This window comes from Eschrichtius robustus, chromosome 8 (assembly GCF_028021215.1).
Source record: "Eschrichtius robustus isolate mEscRob2 chromosome 8, mEscRob2.pri, whole genome shotgun sequence".
In the NCBI taxonomy this organism is placed as follows: Eukaryota; Metazoa; Chordata; class Mammalia; order Artiodactyla; family Eschrichtiidae; genus Eschrichtius; species Eschrichtius robustus.
The window spans coordinates 20704557-20716959 of NC_090831.1; the positions used below are offsets into that span (position 1 = coordinate 20704557).

At 41.3% G+C, this 12403-nt stretch overlaps 1 protein-coding gene across 2 annotated transcripts in view; it reads left to right on the plus strand.

The window, feature by feature from the left end:
• Positions 1-4923: 4923 nt before the first annotated feature.
• SLC26A5 (solute carrier family 26 member 5) overlaps positions 4924-12403 on the plus strand; it is a 29583-nt gene continuing 22103 nt past the window's right edge. For both annotated transcript variants that reach the window (XM_068549920.1, XM_068549921.1), the window contains exons 1-4: positions 4924-5075; positions 6819-6958; positions 10550-10660; positions 11744-11910. In XM_068549920.1, the coding sequence (XP_068406021.1) occupies positions 4924-5075; positions 6819-6958; positions 10550-10660; positions 11744-11910 (570 nt within the window). The remainder of the gene's footprint in view (positions 5076-6818; positions 6959-10549; positions 10661-11743; positions 11911-12403) is intronic.

The following is a 12403-nucleotide window of genomic DNA, read 5'->3' on the forward strand; positions in this document are numbered from 1 at the left end:
TGATTTGGGTGATTTCCAAGATTACTTTCAGATCTAAAAATCCATGTTGAAAGATGTTCTAAACTGTTTTTAAATCCCTTCTTTCATAGCTGTGGAAAGCAGGGCTTGAATGTCTAGAACAATTTGCTTTTCTGTGATTAGTACTTTCGCTGGAGGGCCTGCCAGAAGACTTGTCCCTTTGGGCCATCTGAGAGGTGACTTTTCTCATGTGAGGGTTTACGTACTTAGTCTTACAACTTGGTGATTTATAATTGCAGTCAGCACACTGGAAGCTCATTATCTGTCAGGTAAGCATCTGGTCATCTGATCTCCTGCATTGGTCCCTTGGTCACTTTGCCTCTCTTCTTCTGATAAGGTGGTTATTGATAGCCTTCAGGGCTTTAATTATTTAATCATTGTGATGAACATAAAAAGTTCCCCAATAGGACAGCCTTTCATTATAACATCCTCTTCTCCTTTACTCTTCTCAGCAGTCCTTTTCTTTCCCAGTTGAGACATCTTTGTCTCAACTCCGGATATCTCAAGGAGGGACATAGATTGTAGCCAGGGTCCTAAAACCTCAAAAAATTTGAGAATCGCGTCTTTTCGCTGTCTCTTCCTGACCTACAGAGAGTTATTGTTGCAAGGTTTAGCAAAGAAAAATATGATACTCAGTTAAAGTTGGGATAAACACTAAATTTTTAATACAAGTATGCCCCATGCAATATTTGGAACATACTTACACTAACCAACTATTTGTTGCTTATCTGACATTCATATTTAGTTGGACATCCTGTATTTTATTTGGCAGCACTGCAGAGAGTGCACACCCTAAGGCTTTCCCAAGTCCATCTCATGTTTTGGGGTCTAAATGCCTTTAATGTTTGATCCTAATTTAAACCTTGAATGGAATGTTTGTAACAACTAAGACTTCAGTTTTATTCAGCATTTGCATGAAGTGTAGTGGATGTTGCACTGCCCACCTACACACCCTTTTGTTATGAGAATATACAAATAGAAATAAGACTTTGCTGGAGAAACCTAAGCTAGATAATTCTCTCTTTTGTAAGTTTTTATTAAATATTTCAAAGATACACATAAGCAAGGACAGTAATATAATGCATTGCACACAATTTATTTACACCCTGTTCAGTTTTCTTCTTTTTGTTTGTTTGGTTGGGTAGGTAAGTGTGAGTGTGTATACTGCCAGCCCCTAAGTCAGTGGTTTTGAACCTTGGCTGTGCATTTGAATCACTTGGAGAGCTTTTAAACTCTCAATCCCTGCCTGCCTCCCAGACCAATTAAATCAGAATCCCTGGCAGTAGAGTCAGGTGATTCCAGTGTGCAGCCAGGGCTGAGAACCAGTGCCCTGAATGAAAATGGCAAATGCAAAGAAACATTTTTTACTGGTAAATCATGTCCTTATATTTCATATTCCTCTTCAAAACTTATTTCATATATTTTTCAGTAAGCATATTACATTCTAGCATATTATATGTATTATGTTGTATTATAGCATAGCATATGTTATTTTATAAAGTTTACTAAAAAAAAAAAACTCATCTGGCTTTAATCATGTCACTGATTCATTATTAATTTTGGAAAAGCCTATAGTTGGGTTTTGTTTTCAAATGTTTCTTTGTGATTTTCCTATGTCTTTTTCATATGTATTTCTCTCTCTTAGGTTCTAAACCAGTGGTTTTTAACTTTATCTGCTCATTAGAATCATCTTAGGATGCTCTAAAAGACGACGCCTGGGCCACACCTCCCAGAGGCCCTGCTCGGAGGCTCTGTGCTAACTGGTCTGGTGTAGAGCCCAGGCATTGCTGTTTTTCAAAAGCACCTGAGGAGATTCCGTGTTCAGGCAGAGTTGAAAGCCAGTATTTTTAAATATGTTAAATTCCTACCTAGCTGATCATCTGAATCTTGCTGGAGAAATTTAAAACCTACATATAATTGCCCTGCTTAATGAGGTAGAAATTATTTCCAGGTTCTGTGAGGAGGAGAAATGAGGGGATGATAAATGGCCTTCCGAGTAATAGGTGTAAATGAGGAATTCCTGTTGGGGGTGGCCAGAGGACTTTTGAGAATAAAGAGGAGGATCTCTAATATTTTAGAAATATTTTATTTCTTCTGCTACACTTCAGCCTAACCTATTATGTTACTCTGAAAACTTCAAAGAAGGTTGCCACTCAGGTACAGGGATGCGTGCCCACACCTACTCAGAGTAAATGCCCACTGTCCAAGCCCTACCTATGGGACCCTAATTCAGGAGGTTCAGAGTGAGGCCAGACACCAGTCCTTTAAAACCTTCCCCAGGTGGTGAGAGGGCAGTTTCGGTCACTACCGCCTTCTACGATAACACATCTCTAGACGTGGTCATCACAATTCATCCCATTGACAACTGGGCAAATTCATGTGGAGTAACAGTAAAATCAGTGGTAAAAGTAGGTTTTTGCAACAGGGATTCTTATTAAACCTCCCTCAGATCTACGTGGTGTTTCCCTCTTTGAGTGGCTATATCAAGAGAGAAGTTATCTTTCTAAAGTAGGACAGAAGACAACCAAGGAGGAGGTGTCCAGAAACATAAATAATTAAATTAAAATGTCAGAGCAGACTTAATCTTCTGTAATAGGAAGTAACAGAGAGGAGGCGTGGCATACACTATCAACAACATGATGCACCAGTCCAAAGACTGCATACGTTCATCAGTGAGACAAGGACTGAACTGGGTCCTGGGAATTCAGGGTATGGTATTGCCTCAAGGAATTTGCAGTCTAGAAGAGGAGACCAATAATTATATAATGGGAAGAAATAGAAAATTACACGAAGCAGCGAGTATAGACCGACATCATGGGGGATTACAGGTGAGCAAAGGACAAGCAAAGGACAAAACCTGGCTTTTGAAAGATACAATGATTAGGGTGTGGAGAAAATGGAAGGGGAGTGAGGGGAAAGAAACAATTTCTTGCCAGAGCGAATGGAACTCTGGGCGTGGGCACAGAGGCTTAAAGCAGCACGGGAGGTTGCCTGAATTGCATATGGTTCTGTGACGCTGTTGCGTGATGTTCTGGAGGAGTTGGGGGCAGGGGGAAGGCAGAGTGGTAGTGTTGCTGTGTTTCAGACCCACCCGCATACCTCAGCCCAGTCATTCTTGGATATTATGATGAGTTCCTGGAACAATAAATAAAAAGTTAGATGAGAAGCCAACCAGCCTTGCTAACTCTAAAACAAAAGATGTACAATCTTTCTTTGTCAGATTCTGCTGCAGAATGGTCTTTCTCCAGGCTTATCTTTTCGTATCATCCGTCCTGACACTTAGTTGCATTCGCTGCTAGAATTCCCTTTTATTCTAGACTTTTAAAATTTCAGCCTCCTTGGACTTAGGCATTTATTTTGCGTGATGTTTCCTGGTTGATCACACGAACGTGATTTCAATTTGAATGTTAAGATTTCACCATAAGGGAATTGGATTGACCAGCATCAGGAATCCCCCACCTTCACTCAGTCACCACACAGGCCCCTAACCATTAACCCACGCTAACCCCCAACTCCTCTGCCCTTAACTTCCTTCATTTTGGACCGATGGCTTTAGCTGTTGTTGTGCACTTAATTTTTATTATAAAATATATCATTCAAATTTACAGACAGAGTCGTGTACTAAACACCAGTTTACTTACCACATGACTTGGTCAAATCTTAACATTTTGCTCTTTTTGTGCCAGTTCTTTTTTACAAACTGAACATTGCAGATTCGGTTAGTTGAAGCTCCCTGTCTCTTCCGAGTCTCATTCCCCTTCTCTCCAGAGGTAACACCATCCTGATCTTAGTGTTTATCATTGCCATGCATGCTTTTATACATTTACTGCATATATGTGTGACCACAAACAACATACATCATTGCTTGGTAAGGTTTTTAAACTTTGTTTAAATAATTGCGTCCCTGAAGTACCCATCTGTGCCTTGCATTTTTATTGAAAATTTAAGTTTTTGAGATTTATTGATGATGACATACAGATTTAGTTCATTTTTTTAAATTACTGCATAGCGTTCAATTTATGACTATACAAAAATTTATGTTTTATTGCATATAGGTAGACATTGGGGTTTTTTCCAACTTTTCACTGTCATAAAGCTGCAGTTAACATCTTTGTACACATTCCCATGTGCAGAAACATACTGGGTTTTTATTCCTTAATCATTTCTTTTACTCATATGAGTACTATTCATTACATAGGTAGGTAGGTAGATAGACAGATATAAATATAGATATATCAGTCATCCTAGTAGTCTTACACATGACAACACAATAAACTTTAAAATGATTATAACAATGCACTGATGTTTTCAACTTGTAGCTTTTCACAAAAGTCATCAGGAACTTCCCTTGTGGAGACATAAGCCTCAGCTCTGAACCATAGAATAATTTAAGGAATAACCAAATGTGAATACAGAATTGGAAAGGAGGCTGATGTACCTTCAAGAAACTGAGGGTCAATTTAAGCACTGACCTTGCTCCTTTTTCTTTTTCTTTTTCTTTTTCTTTGATGTGTAAATGGTTAGAGTCAGCCTGATTCCCTGTTCCCTTAATATTGACTTGGAGTCAACTTGCTGCAGTATTTAGCCACTGAAGTTAATACGATCCTCTGTTTAAAGTATGCACACTACCCCCTCGTTGCCCTGGGAGTGACAACATGTTTTTTACTGACTTTGCTTTCCTTTCATTTATTAGTGCCTACTCTGTCCAGATCACTAGGTTAGGTGCTCTGGTTGTCCAAAGATGAAGAGGTCCTCAGAAGAACTTGCAATAATACCGCCAGGAAGAGGTGCATAGGAACAGTCATCAGTAGGATTTTGGCATCTGACATAGAGTTTTTATTTTCTCCCTTAGTAAAACTCAGGAAATGCTCGTCTCCTGCTATTGATGAATAATTTCAGAGTACTATGGATCATGCTGAAGAAAATGAAATCCTTGCAGCAGCCCAGCGGTACTATGTGGAAAGACCTATCTTTAGTCATCCGGTCCTCCAGGAAAGACTGCACAAGAAGGACAAGATTTCGGATTCCATCGGCGATAAGCTGAAACAGGCATTCACGTATGTTGTTTCAGCCTATTTCCTTTAATCTGTCATTCAGTTATGAGAGAAGCAAGGTCAAATGTATAAAGAGAACCTGGCGATGTGGAGGGAAAAACAAACGGTGAGCACTCGTGATCTGCAGAGCTGTCCACGCAGTTCCTTCACTGGTAGATATTTGATGGAACACAAGCTTCATTACATATTTCACCATACTTATTAAATTCCTTCTATGCTTTATGTCTATATAAAGGTTTATATAAACAACCCACTTTTCAATTCTCCACCCGCCTACATAATATCCACCTCTTCCATTTGTCTCTCAGGAATGTTCCAACCCCTCTTTTTCCCACTTGACTTCTACTCCATGTAGCAACACCCTGAATCTATGAATTTAAGTCCCCAACCTAAGCTATCAAGGACACTCAGTGTCTTAGGACACTTAACATTCCCAGGCCAGCAACATGGCTGTGTAATACATGTGTGCCTGGCATGTGTACCTGATTGCACACCTGATTTTGCAGACCATCTGATTGCTGCCTCCTGAACCCTTGAGACCACAGCTTCTGTGCTGGTCCATTTAAGCTTCACAGTGACCCTGTGCTCTAGGTGTGACATCACGAGAGGTTAAAAGTATATGCACCGCCCACCAGCTGTGCACTTGAGTTTCCTGCTTTGTAAAATGGGAATAGTAATTAGTGCTTACATCATCGAGTTACTGGGGTTAAAACCTATTAATATATGCAAAGTGCAAGGCACATGGCAAGCACTATATAAATGCAGCTGTTATTAATATCTCAATTTTCTAAACCGGGAGACTGCTGTGAAATCTGGTTTCTTTCACTCAAATTCATTGTTCTTGCCATAGTTGCCTCACATTTTGCTTCCTGCATCTTCCTACATCTAATTACCAGATACTCCTAACCACTAAAGGCACTGTATAAAATACCATGCATGCTGCAGTAATGCATTATCCTTTTAAATGGAATAAGTTGCTTCCTCATCACCAGGAGGACTTGAGGCTGTCATAGTGGTGATGGAACTCATCTGTCCATACTCTTACTCACTGATGTCTTCTTTGATTATAGGCATAGACTGGCAAAAGGACTGGCTGAGGTCCAGAATATAGTCTGTGTATCAAAGTTAATTAAACCATGCAGGGATTAAATGCAAAGTCTTGGTTTTTTCAGCATGGTGTTCACCTAACCAAGACAACCAGACATAGACTTAGCTACTGTGCTCCCGTGACAAATGGTGTTTTGAGTTTACCTAATCAGAGACCCTAAAGCACTGAACACACGTTCATAAAGCTCATAATACCTGTGTAAATTTCGTTCATTTTATAAGGAAAGGGAAAACTAAGAGGGTAGATGCTGGTCATTGGTTCCACATTCAAAAGTTAACTCAATCAGTAAATAATTCCCCTACTTCACTTTACACCAACACAGAAAGCACATTAACGATTTCACCTGTTGAAATAATAGCTTCTGGGATATCTCAACTATTTTGAAGCTAATTTTTTTTAAATTTTTCATGGTCAGTTGTAGAGCATTAGAGTGGAGCCAATTCAGATGTTCCTATTTTTAAAAAATAATAATAATAATAAGCAGGTCTTCTTGTCTCTGACCTCTGCAGAGTAAAAGAGTCATCCTCGGCACCAGTTGTGAATTCTTCCTTACTGCTCTAAGATATGAGGAAGGGAAAGTGCCTTGGTGTGAATTCTACAGAAATGGTCCTCATTTTATCTATTTCTTTGTCCTCCAGATGTACTCCTAAGAAAATACGAAATATCATTTACATGTTCCTCCCCATAACCAAGTGGTTGCCTGCATACAGATTCAAGGAGTATGTGTTGGGTGACTTAGTCTCAGGCATAAGCACAGGTGTGCTGCAGCTTCCTCAAGGTCAGTAGAATATATTTCTTTCTTTCTTTCCTTTGCTACCATCTCCTCAAACAGTTGCTTGACCATTTTTCTGTTTAATTTCATTGTGATTGGAAATTCATAGTTTTTATCATTATCGTTCTAGTAACCTTCACCTGTTTAAAGGAATTCTCCGGAAATAACCCTTTTAAATAACCTTTTAAAAGCCCCGGAGATATTAGTTGTAGAATGTGGTAATACTGTTTTACAGACCAGTACATTTAGGAGCTGGCTGGGCATTACCTTTCTCTCGCTAAGTTAATCAGTCATTCCATGAGCATGTTGTTGAGGTTGTCCTTTTTTTTGTTGTTTTTTTGTTGTTTTTTAAATTTTATTGAAGTACAGTTGATTTACAATGTTGTGTTTCATTCAGGGGTTGTCCTCGTTCAGGTTCTTGACTTTTAAGTCCATATTCTTATTACAAGGGACCATGATATACTGAATTCTTGTGCCTTTGCGTGATTTTATGTGTGATATAAGAATTTAAGAAAACACTCATTGATTACTCATCTATTCACACGCATTTATCAAGTATCTGCCTGGCCGTCCCCATCTTCCTGGAACTAACTGTCCAATCGGGGAAAGAAACATGAAGCACATAACAGCACGCATCAGTTTTTAATTGCAAATGATGGTAAACACTGTGAAGGAAGATACAGGGCACTCTGACATGATGATACTAGGGGGACCTAATTTAAGTAGGTAAGTCACAAAAACCCCTTTAAGAAGGTGAGATTGAAGTGAGACCTGAAGGACAAGTAGGAGGGAGGTAAAGAATGAGAAGAAGTGCACTTCAGGAAGAAGTGATAGCATGTGTGAAGGCATTTAGCAAGAAGAGAATTGGGTGTCTGAAGAATTATGAGAGAGGCAGGGTGCTAGGAGTGTGGGGAATGAGGGGCCGGTGGCTGGCAAGGCGAGCAGTGGCAGGTCTGCACAGCCTTGACAGGCCCCTTTGGATTTCATTCTGAGCGCGACGAAAGCTGTCAGCGAGCTTTTTTCACTTGGGTATTTCTGGTAAGAGATCACTGAGACTGTCGTGTGGGGAATGGAGTTGGCTGGCGAGAGGGTCACCAGGATGAATGTAGGGAGACCAATTAGAGGTGACAGTGACAGTGACTCAGTGTGGTCAAAAGGTGATAACGGCTTGAACAGCCCTCTAGGTAAGCTGGCTGAAAATCTATTCCCTTCTCCAGTTTCCCAAAAACTAATTATTGAACAATCAATTTGTAAAAAAAAAAAAAAAAAAAAATTATTTTCCCCAGTGATCAATTAGCTGAGTTTTTAATTTTCCGAGTGACTGAGTTATCGAATCTATTAAATCTGTTAAACAAAAGCCTTAAATCAGGTTTAGGACCATCCTCCACAACAATTTTGGCACCAACACCCCAAGGATAGAGAAAAGGATGTATTTAAAGACAGAGGTGAGGGCGGGGGAGGAGCAGACAGAGGCTTGGCACCTGGAGTGGGAAATAGGAGCTAGACTGGCATTCAGTCAAGTTGGACTGACAGAGCCACAGGAAGTGGCTGCAGTGAACGCATGTACATGAATACGTCAAAGAAGTCCTCAGAATTTTGCCTAGTTGGGTTTTCACTGAAATGCCATTCCACAAACTTTTTTGGACCTGTAGACATTATGTAAACATCTACCCATTGAACTGTGAGCTCGCAAAGGCTCTTCCTTGCCCTGTTCAGCTCCAGAGAGCCTGCAAGAACTCATAGCACAAGGCAGTCAGCCAGCTGTCCCCAGAGAAAAGAGCTGTACAGTGACAAAGAGTATTCTCAGAATTGAAATACATGAGTTTTCAGACTGAGAGCAACCATCAGGTACCCATCAGAATTAATGAAAAATTAACGTAAAACAAGACACACCACTGTAAAATATCAGAATACCAGAAATAAATAGAAGATCCCAAAACTTTCCTGAAAGGAAAAAAAAGTCACATAACCATGAAATCATAACCTAGGGGAATCTGAAAAAATAGGCGTTGTAGAATGTCAACAGTTTATATCTACAACGGTAAACCAAGAACAATGTGAACATGTTATGTAGACGGGTTTCTCAGCCCGTACCACGTACATTAGTGGTGGGGGGCATCCTGTGCATTGCAGGGTGGGTAGCAGCATCCCTGGCTTCTACCCACTAGATGCAGCAGCAGCCCCACTCCCAGGCTTGGTAATAAAACACGTCTCCAGACATTGCCAAATGTCCCCTGGGGGTGGGCAGAATCCTCTCATGTAGGAACTGCTGATTTAGAAAAACGGAGATAAATGGTAGAAAAACAGCTGAAAGAGTTAGAAGTGAGTGCTTCTGGAGAGTGGAACCTAGAGTAAGGCAGAAGAGTGCTGGCTTTTCCTCCGAGCCTCCCTAGTACTGCTTGGCTTTTTATACTATGGACATGCGTTTCTTTGCTAGAAATAAAAAAAATTTTTTTTTAATGCAACATTAAAGTTACCATATTATTACACATGAAGTAAGGATGCTTTCCCAACTCTTCTTTTGCTAAAATGTTCTTACCCGCAACATGACAATGCATTACATGAACTTCCTAGTTATTCCAGATACTTGGCTGAGGCCCCAAAGCTGAGAACAAAGGGTGTTTATTGCTTACACGCTCTAAAGAGGGATGCCAGGCCATCCATGCAAAACGATGAGTGAATGACACACATGCTCTCTCCTTAGTGCATCACTCCAACAGGATGTGAGGGGACAAGACGACTGATGCTAGATTTGGAATGAGAATTTTCGAGAGAAAGGTGCAAAAAGCCCTATGCATTTCCCCTCCACCTAAAGTTAAGGAAGGAAGGAAGGACTGCAAGAGAATCACTCGGAGCACTGGACGTGTGTCCCCTGGAGTTTGTGGGCACTGTTGCCTAATTCTTGCAAGAAAAAGAAATCTACAGGTGAAAGGGTGTGAACTGCCTATGACAGCAGAATGAAGAGGACCCCTCCTGCGGGCGTGGCCTGCACGTGCACAGTTTCCTGGGGTAAAGCATCAGATAACTGGGCGCCCTGGGAGGTAATCAGGCTTGGCTCATTTGAAAGGTACCTGCCCAAGAAGTCTGCCTACAGGATGAGCAGCTGCCAGCAGAAAGAACCTGGAGGAGGTGTAAGAACTGGAACCTGTAAGGGGCCTAGGTCAGGGGGAGGGGGCATTACATCGGCCAGGGAATAGTACAGTGGGAGCTCCTCATTGAAAACGGGTCTCCAGAGAACCCTGAAAACACCCCATTGGAGAAACAGCTGGCATTTGGGCATCAACACCAGATTACAACTGCACCAGTCAAGTAAGCCTTTCTGCTGTTAATGTAATTTGGGAAAGAATAAAGCAGAAAAAAAATCCACCCCTGGCAAAGAGGAGATGACAAGGAAAAGTGTCTCAGCCTGGACTCTCTGAACACAAATATAGGATTCCATGTCAGAGTGGGATGGAAGGGTGGGAATGTTAAAACACATCTGCTTAAATTAACATGATTTTCACTTGTTCATCATATATAAAGAACCAAGAGAAAAACACACATAGCCCTCTGTTTTCTAATGAGCTCCCCATTTCTGTTTGGTTTTTAATCCCACAGGTTTAGCTTTTGCAATGTTGGCGGCTGTGCCTCCGGTGTTTGGCCTGTACTCTTCATTTTACCCCGTTATCATGTATTGTTTTTTTGGAACCTCCAGACACATATCCATAGGTAAACCTTATAGTTGATATTTTAGTACCTTTCCTTTTGGATTTCCAAGCTTTGCAGTGTGCCAAAGAAACAGCATGTTTGTTATTAGGACATCTGCTTAGTAACAACTTTTGTTACTGTATACCCAATAGGTGCTTTTAAAGAATACACTCCCCCTCAAGATTTCTAGAACTAACAGCTTTCTTATAATCTGGGCATAATAGAAAAAGACAATTTTCTTGTGTAAAAAGAGCAATTGTTGAAATCTGTGAAGTAAGTGCTTGAGCTCATAATACAGTTTGCCTGCATCTGTTTTTTTCCTCTATTTTATTAGTGATACTGCAAGTTCCTAATTACTATGCATATAATGCATTTTCATCTTATTTTAGGCACTGAACTGTACTTGGTTTCTCTTTAGTGTATTTAGGATCAGATTTATATGGATTTCATAATAGTGTTGATGCTGCCTGAGGCTGCCACCAGCCAACACACACAAGGTCTCAGCTGTCCGTTGCTGGGTAACACATACCCCCCCCAAGTTTAGCAGCTAAAAACAACCACCATTTGATTATCTCTCACAGTTCCTGTGGGTCAGGACTGGGGAAGGGCTCATCTGGGCAGTTTAGGCTCAGCGTCTCTCAAGCAGTTAAGAGTCAGGTGGGAGCTAGAGCCAGAGCAGCTACAGGAAGGCTGGACTCCCCCTCCCTCTCTTCTTACCTCCCGCCCTCACCCTCTCTCCACGTGGTCCTAACTGGGGCTTTCTCACATGTAGAGCTGCAGCACAAGCGAGCAGTACAGCTCTCAGGTGGAAGCCGCATCACCTTTTGTTACCTGGCCTCAGCAGTCACGCAGTATCACTTCTGCTGCATTCTTTTGATTACTAGCATGTCACAAGTCCACCCAGATTCAAGGAGACAGGAATTAGACCACCTCTTCATGGGGAAATGTCGGGGTTCTAGAAGAGTGTGTGGGATGGAAGATTTTGTCACAGTGCAGTGTTATTTCAAAGATTTATTGACCTTACCTGTGTCTCCTGGGGTACTGGAAACAACCATATCAGACACACTGAACATAATTTCCCTGATTAATGCTCCCTTATTTCAGGTCCGTTTGCAGTTATTAGCCTGATGATAGGCGGCGTGGCTGTTCGATTAGTACCAGATGATATGGTCATTCCAGGAGGAGTAAACGCAACCAACGGTACGGAGGCAAGAGATGCTTTGAGAGTGAAAGTCGCCATGTCTGTGACCTTACTTTCAGGAATCATTCAGGTAAGGTTCACAGATGTGGAAATGGGCTCTCATTTGCTCATTTAATAAATATCTGTTGAGCACACTTGGCTGGTCTACATGGTGGAGAGGGTCAGCCAGCAAAGCTCCAGAGCTCAGGCTTCATAGCTGAGGAACGCCAGTCCCACTGCATGCCTTACTTAAATTGATACTGAATAGGAGCTAGCTAGCTTCAGTTGGGTACTTCAGAGATTCCAAAAGCAAGACTAGCTTGGAGCGGGATGGGTTAGTAATGGGAAGAGGGCATTTCTTATCTGCCTGGCAGGAACAGGAAGTGACATGACTAAGCCTACCCCCACTTCTGAGGGACAGGGAGAGTACGGGGGTGCCCATTGCTCCGTGGGGCTCCAGGCCCTTCCAGACCTTCCATTGTTTTCTGCATAACCAGTGATTGATTTATTAGCTACTTACTTGCTGCAGGTGCAAGTTTGTAGTGTTAGAAAATGGTCCAGAAAGAACTTTTTAATGTTTTCTG